The following is a 25338-nucleotide window of genomic DNA, read 5'->3' on the forward strand; positions in this document are numbered from 1 at the left end:
CAAATATTGAATATTTTATGTATCAATGTGTATATGCATTTCAAAACAATTTTAACCTTCTCTGAAATAAGGCAGGGACACTATGCAGAGATAAATATACAGACTTTAAGAAAGTGTAAGAGGTGTGATTAAAGCCAATTACCAACTCACAGGAGGGCTCTCCCTCGCTCTTTGTGTCATCAGATGAAACATCTTTTATGTTACCCTCATTTGTCTGCTGCATATGTGGTCTGATACATTATCAGAGGAATCCTTTCCTTCTCTGGAAATAATTGACAAACAATTCCTTAAATATGGGGTTGAAGGGATGGCTTAGCAGGTAAGGCATTTGTATGCAAAGCCAAAGTATACATGTTTGATTCCCCATGAACCATGTTAGCCAGGTGCACAAGGTGGTACATGTGTCTCGAGTTCCTTTGCAGTGGTTGTAGGCCCTGGCACATGCCCATCCTCTCTCTGTCTCCCTCTTTTTCTCTGTCAAATAAATAAACATGAAAAAATTTTTAAAGTTCCTTAAATATTAAAATCCAAGAGAATGTGTTCCAGATACAAACTATGTTGGCCACTCAGCATTGATCTTATAACTCTCTCAATTTAAGTAGTTTATCAGTTCTTCAGTTAACTAGGTTTTAAAAAAAAAAAAAAACTCAATGGGTTAATTTATTTGAAACACTAGCTTCTGACGATTTCTAGCCTAGACTTCCAAGAAGGCTGAATAATACCCCCAAGGCTGTCTGGGGGATACCCAGGCACCTGTTAAGAGATATATAAAGATCGGACTGGAGGGATAGCTTAGCGGTTAAGGTGCTTGTCTGTGAAGCCTAAAGACCCAGGTTTGATTCCCCAATACCCATGTAAAGCCAGATGCACAAAGTGGCACATGCATCTGTAGTTCGTTTGCAGTGGCAGGAGGCCCTGGCATGCCCATTCTCTTTCCCTTCCTCTCTCTCTTTCTCTATCTTGCTCTCAAATATATAAATAAAATATTTTAAATGCAATATACAGGTAATTTTTCTAGCACAACCAATGTTTTATAGAACAACCAATATTTCATAGTATTTCGTAAATTTCATAAGTTGTAAACTGATAGGAGCCCTATTTTTGTTCTTATACCCACTACTGGAGAATAGAAAAGGAAATTATTATTTTGTATGAGGTTTGAAACTCTTATTAGATATCTGAGGGGTTAGTTTTATGCATTGTAGATTTCAAAGTAGTTTCTTTAAAGATGTGTCTATAATACAGACTCCTGTATATTAGGACTTAAACACTGATTTTTCCCTAAATTGTATAATATAGTTTGCAGCTATGTAAGAATTATATTTGTGAATAAAGATTAAAGTGCATAGAAATAAAATGGTGGTGGGATGATGGATGAATTTATTTCTGCTTTAGCAACAAATTTCTGCAATAATAAAAAATATTCTAGATTCAATATATTTACTGGAGAGGGTTCAACAAAGCTGAAAAGTACTCTAGGCCTACATCCTCCTAGAATTTGCTGGTTCAACCAACAGCTTGTTGAGTGATACCTGATGATCTGCCCTCTGCTGGAGAAAATAGGAAATGCTGGGGTCCACCAACCACAAGTTTAGTCAGAAAGCCACACACAGTTCATATGAATTAGTGATTAAATAGCTACATGCACACAGGTAGAATGTGGATATGAATGAAATTCTAGCAAACAGCATAAGTCATCGTATCTGTTATACTGTATAAACTGCGATTATGACCAGCACTATAATTTAGGAGGTCACATAAAGTGGAGGCTAAAAGCATGAATACATAATTTACTTGTTCAACACATGTTTTCTGGGTGCACTAGCTCCATGTGGTTGTGTAAGTCCCAGGGATTTCACTGTGACCATAGAAGATAAGCGCCTGCTCTCTAGCAGTGCAAAGTACAGTGGTATGACCCAGCGTAGCTAGCAAGCAATAGATGAGGAGAAAACGCTAGAAACTATACAAGCACAGAAAAACATTAATGAGGGGTCCTATGGAGAAAAGCCAGTGGGGATATATTCTAGGCATAGTGTATGCAGGAGGGTCACCTGTGAGAAGAGACATACATTGAAAAGCAAGACCCAGCTCTGCCAAACTTTGGAGAGAGACATTCCAAATAAAAGCTAGTGCAAATGTCCTGAGGTGGAACTGAGCTTGACTTTTGTGGCTTGTTGTTATGTTTGTGTGCGTGTGTGTGTGTCTTGCTTTGGTTTGGTTTTATCTTGTTTTGTGTGTGCTTGTTTGTTCTTTAGACAGGGTCACATGTAGCCCAGGCTGGCCTTGAACTTCTTCTGATCCTCCTGCCTCTACCCTAGTGGTGGGAGTATAGGTCTATACCATCATGCCTGGCTTAGTTTGCCAGGCAGACATGGAAGAAGGACAGAAAAGGGTACAAAATTAGGCCAATGCTTGGAGAGAAGGACTCGCTTTCTTTAGTGATGTAGCCACTGGTGAGTTGCCTGGGTTCTGGGAAATAACTGTGTCGTGCTCATGCAAGCAACCTTAATTCAACTCAGCTGGATCCAACATAGAAATCCAGAGTGTAGGAAGGTGATTATCCAGTTTGTGGAAGGGGCTTAACATGAGTGTGAGAAAGGAGTAGAGGAAGTAATGGGGAGCTATTACTATCAAAATATTTATGCATATGTGTGAAACTGTCCAAAAACTTTAGGGTTGAGAGAGAGGCAAGGAGCAAAGGTGATAGACTTGTAGCTGAGTGATCACGGGGAGGTTGTTTGACATCTCTGATGCCAGTGCTGGCCCATCTACAGCCATGCACACGACGCTATTAGAAGGTAGGGGCTAGTGATCTATTCTTCAAGCACATCAAGACCTGCAGAGCTGGGGCACGGGTCCTCCTGCCTGTAGTCATGGTTTTAAGACTGTGCAGCAGGAGGCTATGCAGGGGCCCTGAAGTGACTTCTCCTAGGAGCGTCACTAGAACCCAAAAAGACACAGGTAGATTCCATATGGAGGGGAGAAGAGATGGCAAGGCACATAACCATCACTCTAGGGCAAATGCGCAGACACAGAGATAAACACGGTGCATTTGCCCAGGGTGGGTGAAGAGGTGTGTGAAGTACAAGATCACAGTGAGGCCTGTGAGAGACAGAGATAGCAGTGCACCCATGGGCTCCTGAAGGATGTCCCATGGGAGAGGAACAGGATTTAAAACTGTAGTCTTATTAGCAACTCCCCAGGCCGCAGAGCTCTTGGTGGACTGGGAAGGAGCTACCTTGCCATGTGGGGAGCCCATAGGAAATCCCCAACTTAGTGAATGTCATCCGGATGTCCAGACATTCAGACATTCCAGCTCTTAAAGAGCAAGGAGCGAGGACAGGCGTGGTGGCGTGGTAACACACCCATAGTGCTAACCCCTGGAAGGCGGAGGTAGGAGGACCACATAGGCAGCCTGAGCCACATAGTGAGACCACATCAGGAGAGGGAGAGAAAGGATGAACTGGGAAGATGGCACTGTGTGTAAAATGCCTGCTGTGCAGTTTCTAGAACCCGTCCATGTACACTGCCAAGCATTGTGGAGAGCGCCTGCAAGCCTAGCGCTGGAGAGGTGGAGACAGGAAATCCCTGGGACTCCCTGGCGAGTTTCTCTAGCCAACTCAGTGAACTCTAGGTTCAGCAAGAGACCCTGCTTCAAAGAATAAGGTGGAGAGAGGTCAAGTAAGGCACCTTACATTGACCTCTGGTCTCCACATGCATGCACACACACACACACACACACACACACACACACACACAGAGAGAGAGAGAGAGAGAGAGAGAGAGAGAGAGCACAAAGGAAAAAAAGACCACAATAACAAAAAGGAAGGGGAAGAGGGAGGGAACAATATGAAGCACTTCCTTTAAGAACTTGGGCCATTCTCCTCCTGATCAACCCTGGGATTTTTACGAGCTCCATCCAGATATCCACTTGATAAGAACTCTGGCTCCAGTGTGTTCTCCCAGATTCTGTTGCAGGCGACAACGCAATCTGTGTCTGAATTATGACCATCGTGAAGAAGGTGTCTTTGGCTCCAGCCGTGTCTAATTTCAGAAGGAGTATGAGGTGGACGTTTTGTGGGAAGGAGGGAGGAATTGGCCATTTCCATCTTTCTAGGGAACAGGCCTGGAAAATTGCTTATGTCTAAGAGTGTCTCTTGGAATGTCTTGGTCCCAAGCCTAGTTCTTTCTCTTTGGTAAATATTTTTGGAAAGTATTTTTTCAGCACTCCTCTCCACACCCTTGAAACCACTAAGTTGGCTCCCTCCCACGGCTCTGGCTGAGTTGCATTTTCCAGCCCAGATGCCACATCAGCCTTGCAATTGTGGTAGACTTCTGTGAGCAAAGGAGGGAGAAGCTGAGAAGGATATATTGTCAATGAAACTAGCTACTGTCTTTACCCCGGTCCATGGCTCAAGATGAGAAATGGAAACATTGGCCATAGTTATGTAATGAAAGCAGTAGTGATAACCAATGAAAACAAATTCCTTTGTTAGATAGAGAGGGCTGGAATTCCTGAGGTTACACCAGGTCTGTGTAGTCCTGTGTGCAGAACCAGTCTTTTACCCCTAGAGGTCAGTCTCAACCCTTCTTCTCAATAATGGTCCTTCCTTTCCCCTTGAAGGTTTCCATTGCATCCCACATCTCATGTTTTTTCCCTCTTCCCATGTTTTGAAAGGTCTTGCTGTGTAAACTTTATCGATGAGGAAGTAGAAAATGGGCTTTATAGCATCACAGTGGCTACTGATCACTGTGCCTCTGGTGGGTCCAAGGTGATAGTATTTGGGCCTAAGGAAAAACTGGTTTGTGGGTTGTCAGCAGAGTGAGTATGTTTTCTTTTCTTTCTTTCTTTTTTTTTTTTTAGGTAGGGTTTCACTCTAGTCCAGGCTGACCTGGAATTCACTATGCAGTCTCAGGGTGACCTCGAACTCATGGCAATCCTCCTACCTCTGCCTCTGGAGTGCTGGGATTAAAGGTGTGCTCCACCACGCCCAGCTATGTGTTTGTCTTTTTAAATTAGTTAGGTCTCTCTTGTAGTTGTTGATAAAAACACTAGAAAAAATTCAAAATAAAAACAATAAATAATGTTCATTAGACCTTAGTGGTAGAATTTTGGGTAATTTTCCTTTTGTAAAAAAATCTTCAGGATTTTTATTTCAATTGACAAGATTATAAATAAACCTTAAAGTGTAATTTCTAGATTACTGGTACATGCCTAAAACCCTAGCACCTGTGAGGCTGAGGTAGAAGGATCGTGAAGTCAAGGCCAGCCTGGACTATACAGGGAATTCAAGACCAGCTTGGGCAATATAGCAAGATCCTGTCTCAAAAATAAATAGCAACAAACATCTAATTTCTATGGATGGAGAAATTACTCAGAAGTAATAGACTTGCTTGCTATGTACATGGCCCTGGACTCAATACCCAGCACAGAAAAAAAAAATCATTTATATTATATACTTTCAAAAAGTACTGAATATTTAATATTACATACACCTGGATATCTTCTTAGAAAAATATTTATCAAGTTTGAGGTCATGCCTATTGAGTACCTCCTTACACCAATTGTCATTTCTTCCAGAGATAACAAATGTTAGCAACTTGTCCTATATATGTCTCTAGAATTCTATGTAAAATGTTCAGCCACATTTTGGTGTGTTTTGACTGCTGCGGTGGCCAGCCTAATTGGAATGACCTGCATGTGTTATTGTACAACTTGCTTCATTTATTTTTATATAACATTCTGTGTAAGCTTGTATCAGTCACATTATCCATTTTAGATTACACCACACCAATCCTAAAATAAAAGAACAAAGGAGATAGCAGGGTGTGGTGGTATGTGTCTGTAACCCCTGCACTTAGGAGGCTGAGGCAGGAGGATTGTGAGTTCAAGGCACCTGGGCTATATTATGAAGGCCAACTTAAGGTTAGTCAAATCTGCCATAGGAAAACTTTTAACATTGATACTATATAGTGTTAATGTTGGAATATCTTCAAATCAGTAGCATGCTAAATATGACAAAAATAGTTCATGGTACCTAAACTTCAGCCTTCTTTTTAAGTTCTTTACACACAAAAGCAACAGCTTTAAGAAGTTCTCCGTGTTCTGTATATCTGCTTATTGATCTTTATAATGCTCCTCCACAGAGTTTCAACAGCCTTATCATTATGGAAACAAAGACACTTCTTTCTTCAAGGCTGGAACTGGTGAAAGCAAATGATCCCAATGTGTGATCAGCTTTCTAGCTTTATTGTCTCCTGTATTTAAAGTCTTAGGTTCAAACCACAGCTCTGTCATTTTTCTTGTGGGCTTGCTATAAAGTATGACTTTACTAGATAAATGTTCCATCTTGATTAGAAGAGGCATTGCTCAATAAGTCGATGCTGATTGATGCTGCTTTTATTTACACTAGTATCTGTGCTGTTATTATTTACAATAATACCCATGCTATATTAGAACTCACACTTTTTATTCCCACTGGCATCCATGCTGCTATTATTTACACATTTAATACCCATGCTATTGCTTTTATTTTTTTATTTACCCTAGCATTCATGCTCTTATTTTTTATACTAATATTCATGCTAGTATTACTTAAAATGGCACTCACAGGGCCAGGGAAATGGATTAGTGGTTAAGGCACTTGCCTACAAAGCCAAAGGACCTAGGTTCAATTCCCCAGGACCCATGTAAGACAGATGCATAAGGAGGCATTGGCATCTGGAGTTCATTTGCAGTGGCTGGAGGCCCTGCTGTACCCATTCTCTCTCTCTCATATAAATAAAAATATAAAACATAGCACTCACACTGCTTTTATTTTTAGTAATATTCAAACTGTTATTGTTGACACTCATACCCATGCTATTGTTATTTAAAATAGAACTCACACTGTTTTTACTTAGAGTAGTACTCAAGCTGTTACTTATACCAGTGTTCATGTCATTATCATTTACACTAGTGATGCTGGTGTTATTTACACTCACACCCACACTGTTAGTATTTACACTCATATCCATGCCACTACTACTTTGGGATGACTCAGAAGGTACCATGAGTGCTGAGAAGAAGTGACAGAGGAGTGTTCCACACTGAAATATTTCAATCACACCTTCCAAGGCTCAGGGTCCATTGCAGAAGAGCTGGCAGAAAGAGCTAAAGGAAGGGTAGGACTCCTTACAACATGCTCCTCCAGATACAAAATGGCCTGGATATCCATGACACTACCTACACAAGACCATCATAACAGGAGGAAAAGATGATGAAATCAAAATAAAAGAGAAACTGATTGAGGGAGGAGGGTATATGATAGAGAGTGGAGTTTCAAAGGGGAAAGTGGGTAGAGAGAGGGCATTACCATAGGATATTAGGATATTGTTTACAATTATGGAAGTTATCATTAATAAATAAATAAATAAATAAATAAATAAATAAATAAGAAAGCGAGAGAGGGAAAGAATTGACACACCAGGGTTTCCAGCCACTGCAGTTGAAGTTCAGACACATGTGACATCTTGCATATTTGCATCACCTTGTGCGTCTGGCTTATGTGGGATCTGGAGAGTCAAACATGGGTCCTCTAGCTTTGCAGGCAAGCACCTTAACTGCTAACTCATCTCTCCAGCCCTGGAAACTGTTTATAAACCGGCTTTGTGGCGTGTTTTATCTCTGCACCATATTTCTCTGGAAAGGCTTGGATAATCAGTTTAACATACCCTATATAGCAGTTAGGTTACTTCCAGTCTTTATCCTACCACAAAGAAGCATGAGTGATTTTAAATATTTTATTTATTCATTTATTTATTTGAGAGAGAGAGAGAGAGAGAGAGAAAGAGGCAGATAGAGAGGCATGTAAGGGCCTCCAGCCACAGCAAACTAACTCCAGATGCATGTGACCCCTTGTGCATCTGGCTTACGTGGGTCCTGGGGAATCAAACCGGGGTCCCTAAGCTTCGCAGGCAAACACCTTAACCACTAAGCCATTTTCCCAGCCCACATGAGTGATTTTATATGTAGATCATTTTTCATATTTTCAAGTTTATCTTGATAAGCTGGAAGGCAGAAATAGACATATTTCTGGTTTTGATAGAAATGATAAGCTTGGCCTCAATACCACTGAGTTGCATGGAGCTCCTGCAGCTGAGGTGGGCAGGTGACTGGTTCCAGCAGCTTTGCCAGCACCGCGTGTCACTGAACTTCTTGTGTCATCTCTCTGCTCTCACAGAGGTCAGGAGAACTGGCTGCAGTTGGATCACCGAGTTCTGGAGCATGATTTGCCAAAGAAGCCGGGTGTTGTTGTTCTCTACTTCGCCGTCAGGTACACGTTCATGGGTGCATCCGTCTCTCTTCCCCCCGTTTGCTTTGTTTGGGTTTGTGAGGGTGTGTTTTTTTATTTGTTTTGTTTGTTGTTGTTCTTTTTTTGTTTGTTTGTCTATTTGTTTGGTTGGGTCTTTTTGCAATTCCTAGTGATCAGAGATAAAAATCAATAAATAAAATATCTATGGAAACATTATCATGGCCTACTGCCTGGGTCTGGGGACTAAGTTACCAGTATGGAGCTGTTTTCTTTGGTGATAAAGGAAAGAATTGTGTTTCTTTATTCCTCAAAGCCTCTTACATAAGGTAAGGCTGAGCAACAGGAGTACTACATTTTTAATGCATAAGCCTGTTTCTTGTTCAATGTAATATCAGGATTCTTATTTGAAATTTGACAAACATTTGTTATTATATTTTATGTTGGCATCATGTGTTCTAGAGACTTGGAGATAATTGAGTTTCATACAGTTTCATGCCTCACTTGGATTAGAAGATAAGAGAAACTAACGCTCATATGAAGAATTATCCTAACAGCTCAGAGATCTGAATTCTTTTTGCACACATAATAGAAAGAGTCCTTGACTTGTTCTCTGAGTTCCATGTGGGCAACTTGCTTAACTCAACCCTGAGGCATTGAACTGAATCTGTGACTTCTCAAAGTCAGTCCATCATGAAATACTCTGAGCATCAGTTGCTATCAATCTAATTGGGTGGAAAGTCCCTTCTCATGTCACAACCCTACCCCCATCCTAAATTTGATCAGCAATTTATCAGTGCTTGTTTTGTACTACACGTAATTTTAGAAAAAAGCAAAACTTTAGGTAAAAGGTTTCTTGTATACCCAATTTCTCGTCATAAAGCTAGTCCAACCCAGAGAACATTCATGTTTTTTAATGTTTTTAAAATTTATTTGTGTGTGTGTGAGAGAGAGAAAGAGAGAGAGAGGCAGAGAGAGGGAGAGAGAAAGAGAATGGGCACATCAGGGCCACCAGCCACTGCAAATGAACTGCAGACACATAAGCCACCTTGTGCATCTGGCTTACATGGGACCTGGGGAATTGAACCTGGGTCCTTTGGCTTTTTAGGCAAGCACCTTAACTGTTAATCCATCTCTTCAGCCTGTATCTTCTAAGATCATGTTTAGTTTTGGATGATGAAATGCATTGCATTTTATGCCATGATGGGGGAAACTTTATGGCTCCTCCTACCCTACCCCTTTCCTCTTCCTTCCCCTCTCTATAATGACCTGGAAAAATCATGGTGAAATTTTACATACACTATTTGCTTAACTTCATTTTTCTCCATGAAATCCATAGGTGTGAAAAATAATATGTCCAACTCATTTTTAAATAAATTATTCTTCTTTATATGGATTCGCTGTGCAGAGTTACAGCTCCTTATTTTGTAAATAAAGGATTGACAACTCCCAGGGTTGGTTGTTGTTTGTTTGTTTTTAATTTTGATTTTGAAATCTGGGTTGGATTTTTTTTTCCTTACAAGAAACTACTTTTCTTTTTTGTTGTTTGTTTTTTTTTCTAAACATTCTGGGGATGATAGAACCCTGAGGTTGGTGCACACCAGGCATATTCCGCCACTGAAATGCACCTCAGCCCCTCAGAAGTTCTGTTTTCAGCATCCAGGAAGGAGGGAGGGGACATCGCGATAATTTGTCCAGGCCTGGCTAATCAACTGGAAAAGTGCTTAGAGATCCTAAGGATAAACACGAATTTATTGAAAAGAAGGTGATGTGAAGATGTGAACACTTATGTCCATGGACAATGAAAAGGAAACCTGCCCCAGCAAGCAAGAGGAATCATGCACGCTGAGTGAGAGCCAAGCTTCTTCCATCTTGTGTTAGATAGGGAAAGCGACTCATTATCAATGAGGGACACTTTTCCATAAAGGATTACATTTTCACTCTAAGAAGAATGTCAAACTGAATGTGCAGAATGGCAGGTCTCTCTCTCTCTCTCTCTCTCTCTCTCTCTCTCTCTCTCTCTCTGCTGGCCTTCAACTTTTACCTCCTCTTCCAGTTTGCTCCCATTTCAGAGGAAAATCAGATTTTTTTGTTTGTTTGTTTTGTTTTTCGAGGTAGGGTCTCACTCTGGTCCAGGCTGACCTGGAGTTAACTCTGTCATCTCAGGGTGGCCTTGAACTCATGGCAATCCTCCTACCTCTGCTTCCCGAGTGCTGGGATTAAAGGCGTGCACCACCACGCCCGGCTAGATTTTTTGTTTTAATTGTGCCTGACTTTTTAATTTGGTGTAGAAAGACAAAAGTCTATTTCTTTACTCTCATCATTTAACTATCCAGACACTTGTAAACATGTAGGCTATTTTCAGTGATATTAAAATTCAGGGTGTAGTTATATCCTGGCTCTTTGATCTTTGTATACATACATGTGTGAAGACTCTGTTGCCTAACAGCTCAGTGAGAGCATTATGTCCTTGGGCAATCTAACAAGTGACATTGATTTAGTGACCAGGTTTGTGTACTAGATCTTTGACAGCTGCTATCTCATCTGTCTTGAGTACGAAAGGCCAGAGAAGCGAACCCTGTCTTGCCTTCTGACAGTCCTCCACGAGGCTGCCCTGTCTTCTCCAGCAGGGTCCTAGGATTCCACCGTGGCCGGCTGCTTGTTCATGAGGTCAGCTCCTACTCTGCGTGTTATCTCAAGTGTCCCATAACCACTTGGCATTACTTTCCCTCAATCGCTTGTGCATTTGAAACTCTTATCGTGTTAATAATGACACACTTAATTCATGCTCCCAGCAGTGACATCATTATAGTCATTATGATTCCAATTAAGTGGTTGATGTTACTTCAATTAAATTAAAGATGGAGCAGAAGCCCACACCGTAGAAGTAGGGGAAGTAAGCAGGCTCACAGAGTAGACGGCAGTCCAGGAGAGGGCTAAAGAATGGGCTTATACCGGGCGTGGTGGTGCATACCTTTAATCCCCGCGCTCAGGAGGCAGAGGTAGGAGGATTGCCATGAGGTCGAGACTACCCTGAGACTACAGAGTGAATTCCAGGTCAGCCTAGGCTAGAGTGAGACCCTACCTCAGAAAACAAAAAACAAAACAAAAGAATGGGCACTTCACACACCTTAGTGAAGTCACTTGCCTGTGAGAGGGTCTCGCACCTCTGAATTGGAGACATGGCTCACAATGCTCTTGGTTGCCTGTGTTGATATTATTGGATGTATTTGACGTTTGGTCTCTATGAAAGCTCCTGCTGCACACAGACCCAGAGACCCAGGTGTGGGAGTCTCAGAGGAGTTAGTGCACACGAGAAAGTATTTCTTCCCGTGTGGCAGTACATTACTGCTGTTATTTTTAATTCAAACAACTAGAAATAGTCCAAATGCCAACAATGAAGATAAAGTCATGCCATTTTTACAGTGAGCAGTGAATCACTTTAACAAACGAAGTGAGGTGGACACACATTGTATCTCATTTCTCCAGAATGTGAAGCTAGGTTTAGTTAAATCACCTTGGCAGATCTTTCAAACTATAAAGTTACTCTTACCTTCAGCTCCAAAGCCCCCAACTCACCCACATCCCTGGCCCAGATTCTAACACAGTGTGCCATAAGAGGGCTCCACTGCCAAGGTTCTTTCTCAGTCTTCCCCTTATGAATCACTACTTCACCTCTCTATGATTAGAGTTGTTGACATTTACTTTTTCTCTTAGACATCTGCTTCTAATAATATTCATTATATTTAAACAAATAGAAAAAGAATCATCATACATTATAGTATACATTAATACTCCATGGAAAGAAGTCCAACTTGTGTGTGTGTGTGTGTGTGTGTGTGTGTGTGTGTGAAGTTGGTGTATCACTCTGTAAGGGCTGAGGGGATATCTGGAGGGAGTTATGCCACGTCGTGAAGAATCATCTCTCCCCTCCTTTTGTTTATTATTTATTTTTCTCTGGCCAGTTCCATCTCTGGGGAGACAGAAGTGGACAAAGAAAAGCCTCTGCCATTTCAGTTAGCAGTCAGACAATGGATTTCTCATGCTCCATCAGTGTTTTCATTCATCTGGTTGTCACTGATTTCCACTGTCTGGGGCTGAGATAGGTTCTGGGCATGCAGCTGTGCTAAGGGAGACTAATAAGATCCTACTTTCAGGATTTGTGGTTAAGCAACTTGTCTGCAATGCCTAAGGACCCATGTTTGATTCTCCAGATTCCACGTAAGCCAGAAGCACAAAGGTGAGGCAAACCCGAGGTTCCATGTGTCCAGTAGGTGGGAAAAGGGTCTAGTATTTGATTTCAGTGGCTGAGGCCCTGGTACATCAATTCTCTCTTTCTCTTTCACTTGTTCTTTCTTAAAAAAAAAAAAAAATCCTGCTGGGCATGGAGGCACACGCCTTTAATCCCAGCACTCAGGAGGCAGAGGTAGGAGGATCACTGTGAGTTCGAGGCCATCCTGAGACTACAGAGTGACTTCCAGGTCAGCCTGGGCTAGAGTGAGACTCTACCTTAAAAAAACAGAAAATAATAATAATCCTGCTTTCATTATAGCCTTGGGTGAGAGATAAATAAATATGTAAGGCATTTATTTTATGTAGGGAATTCTAGGAATGGAGATAAAAACCTAAGGAACGAGAACAATGAGTGTCAGCAAAGCCAAGGATGCCATGCTAAACAGAGTGGTCTAAGAAGTCTTACCAGAGAGGTTGGCACTCTCAAAGACCTGGAGTTGCGGCAAGGAGTTATGCAAATCTATGGGAAGTTTTATCCTAGATCCTGTGGCTAGCTAATCTGCAAGCTGGGTGGTGAGAATATGCCTGGTGTACACTGGCCCTTGGGAAGGGAGATTATGCCTATAGAAGACCAAAAGGAGGAATATGCATAGAGGCAGCATGGTGTTGGTACACAACGCATCAGGGATTGTGAGTTTTGTTTCAGAGAGTAATGTTCCAATTTCCATTTGCAAAGCCAGGCATGCTGGTGCACACTTCTAATCTCGGCACTCTGGAGGCAGAGATAGGAGAATCACTGTGAGTTCAAGGCCAGCCTTGAATTACAGAGTGAGTTCCAAGTCACCTTGGGCTAGAGTGATTCCCTACCTCAAAAATAAATAAATACTAGAGCAAAACAATTTCCATGTTCAGTAGAGTCCCTGTGGCTGTACTGTTGGGTGGGAGGTGGGAGGTGGCAGGGGAGAGTGGGGGAACAATGAGAGACTGATCAGAATAAGGTTTAAATGGTCCAGGAAAAAAAGCAGTGGAGGTGCCTAGACTCAATCTTACTTGCTCTGCAGCCAATGGAGATGAGGAATGTGGTCTCAAACAAGTTGAGTGTGAGAATTCAGGAGTCTCAGAGAACATAAAATGATGTTTCAAAGCTTAACACCATTATAAAGAAAACACATTTTTAGTATTTTATATTTATTTGTTTGAGAGAGAGAGAGAGAGGAAAAATGGGCATGCCAGGGCCTCTAACCACTGCAAATGAATTCCACATGCATACGCCATCATATCCATCTGGTATACATGGGTTCTGGGGAATCCAACCTGAGTCTATTGGATTCATAGGCAAGGACCTTAACCTTTAGACCATCTTTCCAGCTGAAGAAAACCATTTTTGCTTGTAATGTCTATGCAAAAGAAAATTTCAGCATACTTTTGATCTTAAATTTATTCTACCTTATATTAGGTACTGAACTAAACATTTAATGTGTGCGGTTTCATTTACCCCTGAGCCAGACATGGAAGTCTGTTCTCAGGTAGTAAGTCTCTGGTTTATAGTCTTAGATACAGGGAAAGACTCTGATGCATATGCTACTTCTGTAGAGAGTAGAAAGAAAATCAAAGGTGACACCATACCTTTTTCTTTATGATTTTGCCATTTAGCATTTGCTACCCTGTATTATAACACCCCCAGGATATATGTTAAATATGTGGTGAGTTGTATATTTATGGGTGCTGTGTAATTTATTTATGTTCTCCACTTCCGTGTGAGTCCAAACTCCCCCAGGTTGCTGGAGACTTCTCTAGGCTGGGTGTGTGTGGGAGGGGGGAGGGTTGTTATCTTAAAGTAGTAAATTATCTTTTGCAAACACATGGCCTCTTTAGTAACACAGCCCAGATGTGAGCACTTGAAAAGCTGATAGTGAGTGAGCAAGCTCAACTAGGCATTGAAATAAGAGTACAGGGACTCAGCCTGACCTCTCTGGATAGGCAACTAATCCCTCAGGGGGCAACAGCCAACGTGGCACAGGCTGGTACCACCCAATCTTCCCACCAGGACCTCGGTGCCTCTCAGCCTCCTCTCTATTTTTCTGAACACCTCTTGGTTTGTGTGTGTGTGTGTGTGTGTGTGTGTGTGTGTGTTTTGGTCTTTTTTCTCCTAGTTTTCTTCCTCCTCTTTGCTATGTCGCAGGACTATACATGTCCTCACTGTGACAACCCTAGCCTTTGTCTGGGACACTAGAAGCCAAGGCTCTCTTTACCTTAGTCAGGAATTCTAGGGAAAAATACGAAAGAAAACTTCTACCTTTTGTCAGAGTTGCCCTTTTCCCTAATTCTCTGGCCTGCTGTGGGAGCATTAGGTCTTTAGAATGAGTGTAGTCAGGGCTAGCTGTGGTGTCTCAGAGCTGATAATTCAAGCATTCGTGAGTCTAGAGAAGGGCCATCATGAGTTCAAGGCCAGCCTGGGTGATATAGCAAATTCCTCTCTCAAAAAATTTAAACAGGGCTGGAGAGATGGCTTAGCAGTTAAGCGCTTGCCTGTGAAGCCTAAGGACCCTGGTTCGAGGCTCGGTTCCCCAGGTCCCACGTTAGCCAGATGCACAAGGGGGCGCACGTCTGGAGTTCGTTTGCAGAGGCTGGAAGCCCTGGCGCGCCCATTCTCTCTCTCTCCCTCTATCTGTCTTTCTCTCTGTGTCTGTCGCTCTCAAATAAATAAATAAAAAATTAAAAAAAAATTTAAACAAAGAAAGTAGAATAATTTTAATCCAAAGTATTATGACTACACTGGTTATTCTTCCAGACTCTTTTTATACAGGGTCTGTCTTCCCGTGTAGACCAATATGGCATCAAACTTACAGTGATCCTCCTGCCTCTGTCTCTGCCTCCGCCATGCTGGGATCACAGGTCATATCACCATTCCTAGTTCAAATTTCGTTTATAAGGACACCAATATAGGTAGCATGCAACAACTTTAGTGAAAAGAGATTTATTGTAGAAAGAGGCTCTTTTTGAGGGGCTGAAAGGATGGCTCAGTGGAAAAAATACATGCCACACAAGATGGGAATTCAACTCCAGCACCCATGTAAATACGGGGTGGGTGTGGTGACCCATCTGTAGTCCCAGCACTTTGGCACACAGGGGATTCCCCCAGGGCAAGCTAGCTAACTAGTCAGCAATTCAATCAGTGAGCTCCCGGTTCACATGAGGGGCTCTGCCTCAGGAGAGTGATCATGGAAAACATCTGACATAAACCTCTGGCCTCCAAAAATATGCACACACATGCATGTTCACCTGCATACATGTATTCCCACATGCATATGACCATACGTACACACATGCAGACACAGCATATACACATGCCACAAAAAGATGCTCCCTGCTCCTGACATATTCAAGGAGACAGAGCACTAGAGAATACATGCAAAAAGATGGCACTTTGTGAAATCTTCCTACACATAGAAAAAGCTTAAATGGGCTGGAGAGATGGCTTAGCAGTTAAAGCGTTTGCCTGTGAAGCCTAAGGACCCCAGTTTTAGGCTTGATTTACCCAGGACCCACATTAGTCAGATGCACAAGGGGACACACGCGTCTGGAGTTCGTTTGCAGTGGATGAAGGCCTTGGTGCGCCCATTCTCTCTCTCTGTCTCTATCTGACTCTTTCTCTGTGTGTCACTCTCAAATAAAAAAAAACAAAAAAAAAAAAACCCCACAAATTGTTTTTAAAAAAAGAGGGCTGGAGAGATGGCTTAGCAGTTAAGTGCTGGCCTGTGAAGCCTAAGGACCCCGGTTCAAGGCTCGGTTCCCCAGGTCCCACGTTAGCCAGATGCACAAGGGGGAGCACGTGTCTGGAGTTCGTTTGCAGAGGCTGGAAGCCCTGGCGCGCCCATTCTCTCTCTCCCTCTATCTGTCTTTCTCTCTGGGTCTGTCGCTCTCTAATAAATAAATTAATTAAAAAAAAAAGAAAAGAAAAGAAAAACTTAAATGTTTAGAATGATTGGAGGGATGGTTTTCCTTTGCTTCTTTTGGCTTATTTTTTTCTTCTATGAACAGAAGCAAATTACTTGAGTAAATCATTTTGTGTTTTAATGCAAGTACAAAGTCACAAGAGGCAAGCCTGCAACAGGAGAGCATGAGTTATCTTACAGCCAGAGAGGAAGTGACAGAAATGAAGGGACAAGAAACTTCTTCATTTCAGGAAGGAGAGGCATGTGATTTAAAAGCCCAGAGCAATAGAAAATCCTCCTTCCAAGGTTCAGCAGAGGTGAGGAAGGAATGTGCCCTTCTGCATACATGAGATCTCAGAACCTGGGGATGCCAACTGGTGATCTTCATGTCAGCAGTGACCCTGTCAGTGGACAAACCAATTCAGCACTTGCCTAGGTGTGTGAGTGGCTGAGATTCCATCATCCTAATTCAAGTTCAAGAAAACACAGATTCCTCTTAACTCATTTCTAGTTCAGATTCCAGTTTCTTGTGGGATTACATTTTCCATTATGTTTTTCTATCAAGTATCAGAGATTATTTCTGCTCAGTTTATCCACAGTTGTAAGAATCAAGCCAGGGGGCTGGAGAGATGGCTTAGCGGTTAAGCGCTTGCCTGTGAAGCCTAAGGACCCCGGTTCGAGGCTCGGTTCCCCAGGTCCCACGTTAGCCAGATGCACAAGGGGGCGCACGTGTCTGGAGTTCGTTTGCAGAGGCTGGAAGCCCTGGCGCGCCCATTCTCTCTGTCCCCCTCTATCTGTCTTTCTCTCTGTGTCTGTCGCTCTCAAATAAATAAATAAAAAAATGAACAAAAAAAATTTTAAAAAAAGAATCAAGCCAGGGACTGGAGAGATGGCTCAGCAGGTAAGGCACTTGAGTACAAAGTACTGGGGTTTGATTCCCCAGTACCCACGTAAAGCCACATGCACAAGGTGGCACATGTGTCTGGAGTTCCTTTCCGGTGGCTGGAGGCTCTGGTGCACCTCTCTCTCTCTCTCTCTGTGTGTGTGTGTGTGTGTGTGTGTGTGTGTGTTTGTGTTTGTGTCTCCTCTCTGACTCTTTCTCTCCACTTACAAATAAAATAAATAAAAATATTTTATAATAAAACAAGAAGAATCAAGCCAGCCACGCATGGTGGCTCATGTGTGTAATCCCAGTACTTGGGAGGCTGAGGTAGGAGGCTCATCAGGAGTGAGTTCCAGGTCAGTCTGGGCTAGAAAGAAAAAAAAAAAAAAAAAAAAAAAAGGAAGGAGGCCTGGAGAGATGGCTTAGTGGTTAAGCGCTCACCTGTGAAGCCTAAGGACCCTGGTTTGAGGCTTGATTCCCCGGACCCATGTTAGCCAGATGCACAAGGGGGCGCATGCGTCTGGAGTTCGTTTGCAGTGGCTGGAAGCCCATTCTCTCTCTCTCTCTCTCTCTCTCTCTCTCTCTCTCTGTCGCTCTCAAATAAGTGAAAAAAAATTTTAAACTTTATTTAAAAAAAAGAAAGGAAGGAAACATAAATAACATGTAGACTATGGTTTGTGTCTCTCAGACCACTGGGGAAGGCAACCTCAAGGTGAGGGATAAAAGATGCTACTGAGCATCCTTCATGAAGGATTTGTTTATATCTGAATTTTGGGGCCAGATCATTGCTTGTGGCAGGTAGCTAGTCTGTATTGTACGACACCCAGCAGCATCCCGAGCCCCTTCCCCTGCTGTCAGTAACATTCTCCTAGTCCTGACTGACAATATGTGCCCTCCGCATCACTCCCTCCCCATCCCAGTGCTTTTCACTATTCTTGTTCACAATGCTCAGTTATGTGGTTTTTAGCACCTACCCACCAATAAGCACGTAACTGGCACTCGTATTTATCTCTTGTTGCATGTTATTGGAGGCTCGCAGGTTCACATGTAATGGAGATTCTCAACACATGTTAGGTATTTGTATGTTATAAATAACAAAGTCTGTCTCCACTAAGTGCTCAGACAACGTGTGATATACTGCCTTTCACTGTGGAAGGTTTGAGACTGTCTGGCATGAGTGTGACTCATTCACCTCTGCCCTGGATGAAGGGCCTTAAAATTTATCTTCATTATTCACCATAGCCAGCTGTTTCCTCCCCAACCAGCTACACCTCCCCTGCTTCTTCCCAGTCCTCTCAGAACTTTGGCCTTTGCTCTTTCCTAAGAGGCAGGAACTTAATTCACAGGACCCCGGGGAAGCTCTCTCCTCTCCTTAGCAGGTCATTGCAAGGAGCTCACACATTTCTGGGCTTCAAGCCCTTCTAGAGATCTCAGAAAATTCAGAATATTGTCATGGGAGAGGAGCAAGAAGGCAGGCTCCTACAGGCTCAGCAAAAGGTCCTTCCTGGCTTCACAATGCCTTCTGACTTGGGAGCATCCAGGAGAAGCAAATACAGCTCCTCTTGGGAATTCTCCAAGACAGCTCCCCTGCCAGAGATCAAAGGACTGCATAATGGTTGGGAGAAAGTGATGGACTTGGGGAAAGCGAAGCATGTGAATTGCATCTCAGTCTCACCTTGCATGATAAAGTGAGGGTGTGACACTGTTGTTGCAGGGTCATTAAAGCAATCAATAGAGATCTCCCTGCTCAGGAGGAAGATTAGGATCTGATAGGAATCTCTGAGGCATGTGGCTGCAGCAGGTTTGTAAAATCACCCACAATGGCTAAATAAGACCTAGGACAAGGATGGTTTAGCCCTCCTTGTTACCAGTCACAAACTCCCCATTGTTCACAAGTCACAATTATTGAGGGGATCCTTGGCCAATTCACATTTTAAAAATATATTTTATTTTATTTATTTATTTGATACAGAGAACTCAGAAAGCCTGTGCTCATTCTGAAGCTGAAAATTTCACATTGGCCATTAACTTAATAGGATTTGGTGAAATTAGTCATAGTAAGGGTGCAGGCAAAAAGGACTGAAACAGAGGTCTTTGAGAGTCTATTTCCTTTTCTTAGGAAGCCCATGGAAATTCTTTTCATTCTATCTCTTTTTTTCTCCCTTCCTTCCTTCCTTCCTTCCTTCCTTCCTTCCTTCCTTCCTTCCTTCCTTCCTTCCTTCCTTTCTTTCTTTCTTCCTTTTTTCCTTCCTTCCTTCCTCCATCCCTCCTTCTCTCCTTCCTTCCTTCCTTCCTTCCTCCCTTCCTTCTTCCTTTCTGGTCATGGTGTGTGTTGATAGATGTGCCTGCACAGCTACTGTCCCTGAGAACCACATGTACTTTTCACACACTTCGTAGACCTAAAGTCATTTCAATGTTTCCTTGATTCAGACAGCTGGTAATCAGATGCCTGGACAGAAGGAGCAGGTACCAGGGAGGATTGCCAGATGATGGTGAGAAATAAGACAGAGACCTGTTTGCTGGAACTAGGATATAGTCAGGGACTTCAGCATCAGTGGCAGGGTGAGTGTCTTGTGTGCATGAGCCACAGCTTGATTGGGTGCTGGTCCACCCAACAGCCTTCATGTAGTTTTGTCCATTCTCCGGAGTGAGCAGAAAAACTGCTCTGGCTGATAGGCCTTCTGCCTGCAAGGTCCTTCCTACCTGTGTCAGCTGGTCAACTCATGCATTCTTTAAGACTCATCTCAGTTGTCCCCTCTCCTGTGCTACTGAGTCCTATGGATTTCATTTTGGCAGTGCTTTCCCTCTTGACTCATCAGCAGAATTAATTGCATTCCTCCTGTGGAGTCCCATGGCGCTATGTGCATAGCATGCTTATTTTGATCGCTGCTGTAGGAAAGAATTCTATCAGAGTGGCTTGGACAATAAACTTTGAAGTCAGTTTGAGTCGTGGCTCCACCACTTTCGAGCTGTGTGGCATGGAAAGCTTTTTATCTTTGTACCTCAACATTCTCACTTGTAGAATAGGTTCAGAATTTACTTCCCACTGTATCGGGTCTTACTGAAGGGCAAAGCAAATGATGCCTGTAGAGCACTTTGTGTGGTCCCTGGCACATAGGGTGCCCTCTGCCAATTTGGTTCTTTACTTGTCAATAATAGGTTCTAATGGTAGCTGACATTAAATTGATTGAAGGAGGGCTGCAGAGATGGCTTAGTGGTTAAGACACTTGCCTATAAAGCCGAAGGACCCAGGTTCAATTCCCCAGGACCCATGTAAGCCAGATGCACAAGGTGGCACATGCATCTGGAGTTCATTTGCAGTGGCTAGACGCCCTGGAGCACCTATCCTCTCTCTCTCTCTCTCTCTATATATATATATATTTCTCTGCTTCTCTCTCTCTCAAATAAGTAAATAAAAATAATTAATTAATTAAAAATGATTAAAGGAAATTTGAGCAAGGCCTCAGAAAAGGCAGGGCTTCTGCAGGGACCTAGAAAGCAAAAACCCAGGGACATTTCATTAAGGTGCTGCTGGCAGAAAAAAACGAGCTCCGGGTATCTTTGTAGGTTATTCTAATTCCAGTTGTATTCCACAGTGAAAGAGTTGGCCTGGTCTAGCTTAGGTCATATGTATATGTATATGTATATGTATATGTATATGTATATGTATATGATGTATATCTATATCTATATCTATATCTATATCTATATCTATATCTATATCTATATCTATATCTATATCTATATCTATATCTATATCTATACACACACACATGGAGTGTGCTCTGCTGTCCCTTAAAGGTTGTCCTGTCCTCATTCATAGCCAGTCAGTGGCCTTCTTATTTTGTGCATGTGACTCCCCTGGTAGACCACTGCCAGTGTTGATTCAAATTCAGTATCACAGAACTTATAAAGAAAATGTAGAATACAGAGGAAAACTTTGAGATTTTAAATAATATATGGGAGTTATTGTGAATTTGTTAAAGTGAAAATTAATTGAGCCTATGGTTTTAATACATTTCACTGTTAGAGATATATATTAAAAAATGAAGTTATCCTCCATTGTTTTAACTATCCATGTGCCTGTTTCTCCTTTATTGCCTATGATGTTTAAAATAAAACCTATTCATAGTCTATGTCTTTGCTTAAGTATGGTGTTATGGCCGGGCGTGGTGACACATGCCTTTAATCCCAGCACTTGGGAAGCAGAGGTAGGAGGATTGCTGTGAGTTCGAAGCCGCCCTGAGATGCCATAGTGAATCCCAGGTCAGTCTGGGCTAGAGTGAGACCCTACCTCGAAAACCAAATAAAAGAATAGTATTATGTATTTAATTATCTTTGAAACCTAGCAGGTCATCGCTTAACTCCTCTTTTGCAAGTCTATCTGACTGTTTATGTTTGACATTTATTTTCTCTAACGCTTTGTTCCTTAATTTAAAAATAGGGATAAAACAAGTCAGAGGATTCTTTCACAGTGCCTGCCTCATAGAAGGCTCTTAGTTATAAATAGTTACCACTTCCTGACCAGTGTCATCATTATTTGTATTAATTCTCCTCATCTTTCTCTATTTCTGGTACCTATCGAGTATTCAGTGTTTGGTGAATGACTACATTATAGTTATATATAAATTCATGTATATCTTCATTGACTAGTCTATTGATAGTGACTATCCTATGCCCTTGTTACACTCTCAACAATGTCCAAATCATTATTTTCAAATAGCAAGTGTCCACGAAATACTGAGTGGGACAAAGCAAAAGAGAAGCATTGCATCTTGGTATAGAAAAGCACACCTGGTCTGGGCGAGGTGGCGCATGCCTTTAATCCCAGCACTCAGGAGGCTGAGGTAGGAAGATTGCCTTGAGTCTGAGGCCACCCTGAGACTACATAGTGAATTCCAGGTTCACCTAGGCTAGAACAACGAAACCCTACCTTGGAAAACCAAGAAAGGGCTGGAGAGATGGTTTAGCGGTTAAGCACTTGCCTGTGAAGCCTAACGTTAGCTAGATGCACAAGGGGGCACACACGTCTGGAGTTCGTTTGCAGTGGCTGGAGGCCTGGCACACCCATTCTTTCTCTCTGCCTCTTTCCCTCTGACTGTCACTCTCAAATAAATAAATAAAAGTAAAAAAAAATAAATAAATAAATAAAGAAAAGAAGAGAAAGAAAGAAAACACACCTGGAATTCTACTAGTATGGTTGGGGCTTCAGTAAGGCAGGGAGACCCTTCCTCTGGAAGAGCTTTTCAATTCTGAGACAACTTAAACATTGTACAAGGTGTGTGTGTGTGTGTGTGTGTGTGTGTCAGGCTATTCCAAAATTGGTGACCTTCTAAGTTTTCCACAGTTGCTATGTTTGCCTTTTGAAGCCAGGTAAAGAGCATATTTTCATATATGCTAATATATTACAGGAGAATGCACTAGCCTTATTTCTGTGGCTATCTGTGAGTATAATTTAGATACCTACCCATACTGAGAGCTTAGCTTCCCACACAAGAGCTGGTCAAACAAGCTAAGAGACAGCCAGGAAGAGGGACTGGTTAAAGTCATTCTGCACAGAATCAAAGGAATCAAACACGCTGAGCCTGTGACACAGGCAAATCTCTGAAGCTCCACGGCTTCCCATGTGATGCAGATAGGAGATAACACAGATGTGACTGTGACAATTAAATATAAAATGCATGGGAAACAGCACATTGTCCCAGTAAACAAGTATAAGAAGTCCGAGCCTAGCCTCCCACTGGAGTCCTGCTCAGGTTACCTATGTAGACAGAAACAGGCAATAGACGGATACAGATATGTGTTGGGGAAAGATAGAGCTAGGTATATAGGAGAATGCTGAGGAGGTAGCTTCGTTGGTGAAGTGCTTACCAGGCAAGCATGAGGACTTGAATCCAAATACTCAGAGCCACGCAGATGCCGAGTGAGCATAGTAACACATTTGTGACCACTGCTCAGAAGTTGGACATGGGATTCCCAGGGCAAGCTGGCTAGTTAGATGGGCCCAGTGCAAATGGAGAGATCTGATGTCAATAAATAAGGGGGACAGCAATTGAGGAAGACAGCGAACTTCAACTTCTGGCCTCCACACGTTTTCACTCACATCCATCCACAGAGTTGCACCCCAATGCAAGTAAATATGCACATATACATACACACATGACACCCACGTACAACATACAAAGTCAAAACAAATAAATAGAGACTGGGGAGGTAGATGGCTCAGTGGTTAAAAGCGCTTGCTGAGCCTTGTTAGGTCAGAAGTGGGACTGGGACCAACCTAGCTGCAGTGGAAATAAAAAAAGAGACAACTTCTACAGCACAGCTTGTCCTCCATTCATTCAGAGTAAAACAGAAAAGGACCCCACCCTCAGCCCCCAGAATGGGAGACTGCTGTGTCCAGACTTAGCTGGATTGGGCTTTTAAAAGAACAGAGGTGGGCTGGAGAGATGGCTTAGTGGTTAAGCGCTTGCCTGTGAAGCCGAAGGACCCCAGTTCGAGGCTCAGTTCTCCAGGACCCACGTTAGCCAGATGCACAAGGGGGCGCATGCGTCTGGAGTTCGTTTGCAGTGGCTGGAAGCCCTGGCGTGCCCATTCTCTCTCTCTCTCTCTCTCTCTCTCTCTCTCTCTCTCTCTCTCCCTATCTGCCTCTTTCTCTCTCTGTCACTCTCAAATAAATAAATAAAAATGAACAAAAAAAATTTAAAAAAACAGAGGTGGGAAGAAGCAAATAGGAAGGAGAATTGGGGAAGCTGGGGAAGTTAAAAATGGAAAATGGAAATAGTTTCCTCTCTTTTGCTGACTCGTTTTGCAGGCAGGCCTGGTGACCGCAGCCGCTGAGGTCAGGCCTGTCTGTTGAGGTCAGCATGTCCTGGTACTTTTAGTGAGTTATTAACCCTGACCGTTGGAATACAGATCCATAGACCTGCATAAAGCCTGTTGCAAATAGCACATGTATCTGGAATCCCAGTGTGCCCAAGGCAATGAGAGGCAGTGTCAGAAGAATCCATAAGCTCTTAGACCAACTAGCCTGCCCTTCAAGGGCACAAACAAGAAAGACCCTGTTTCAAACCAGGTAGGAGGCAAGGACTGACACCCCAAAGGTGTCTCCTGACTTCCACGCACATGCACCTCCCCCCACATAACATATACATATAAATAAACAAGTAAATAAATAAATAAATCAGGAAAGTGAAGCAGGAAGCCACAGTCACAGTAACGGGGTTGATTACCACACAAGGAGACTGAATTGAACTGGTCATCTCAGCCTCGGGTCCTCCCAACTGGTGCCCCCATCACAAAGACTGGTTCACTTTCTGCTTCCACCCCATCAGCTTGTGCAGTTTCCTCTAACCCTGAATCTTCTTCTAGTTTCTATTTATTGCCTTTCTCCTTCTCTCTTTGCGTAATTGAAGTCTCTCAATCTCTTTTTAAAAAACCCCATGTGATTGGTGTGCTCATTTTATTATCTACATATCATCCAATGGGAAGCCTCTGTGAGGTAGCAGCTCTCTCTCTCTCCCTTCCAGGCCACCTTATCAATCAGCATATTGATTGGCTATCTTTGAGTCAGGTGACTATCCCAAGTCCTTGTAGCTGTAACTAGGTCAGAACAAACAAGAGCAATAGCAGAATGCCCAGATAGATGATAATAAGTCTACCCTTGGTGAAAGTCAAATGATCGAAGTTCATCACACTGGGAAACAGCGATACTATTGATCTTTAATACTCATACATCTTGGAATTTTTTTAAACCCATGGCACTTTAATAATTAGAAACTTTGTATGGACAGACACATCATGTGTTGGTCCCATACTTTCCTTTCTTCCCTGACCCCATTCCCCTGAGGGCCCTCCTCAGTGGGTTTGCTGCTGCTGTTCACCCTGTGGTTGTGGATTATGAGATATGAGAGCGGCAGTCAGTCATTATGGGAGAGTCAACGCCTCTGGATATTCCCTCCTACCCTGCGACTCTTACAATCTTTCTACACCCTCT

At 42.6% G+C, this 25338-nt stretch overlaps 1 protein-coding gene across 4 annotated transcripts in view; it reads left to right on the forward strand.

The window, feature by feature from the left end:
* Nucleotides 1-25338, forward strand: part of Frmd4b (FERM domain containing 4B) — a 363678-nt gene that overhangs the window by 217867 nt on the left and 120473 nt on the right. For all 4 annotated transcript variants that reach the window (XM_045133597.1, XM_045133598.1, XM_004651521.2 and 1 more), the window contains one exon: nt 8223-8315. In XM_045133597.1, coding sequence (XP_044989532.1) covers nt 8223-8315 — 93 coding nt within the window. The remainder of the gene's footprint in view (nt 1-8222; nt 8316-25338) is intronic.

The sequence above is a fragment of the Jaculus jaculus genome, chromosome 14, assembly GCF_020740685.1.
Source record: "Jaculus jaculus isolate mJacJac1 chromosome 14, mJacJac1.mat.Y.cur, whole genome shotgun sequence".
Classification (NCBI taxonomy): domain Eukaryota; kingdom Metazoa; phylum Chordata; class Mammalia; order Rodentia; family Dipodidae; genus Jaculus; species Jaculus jaculus.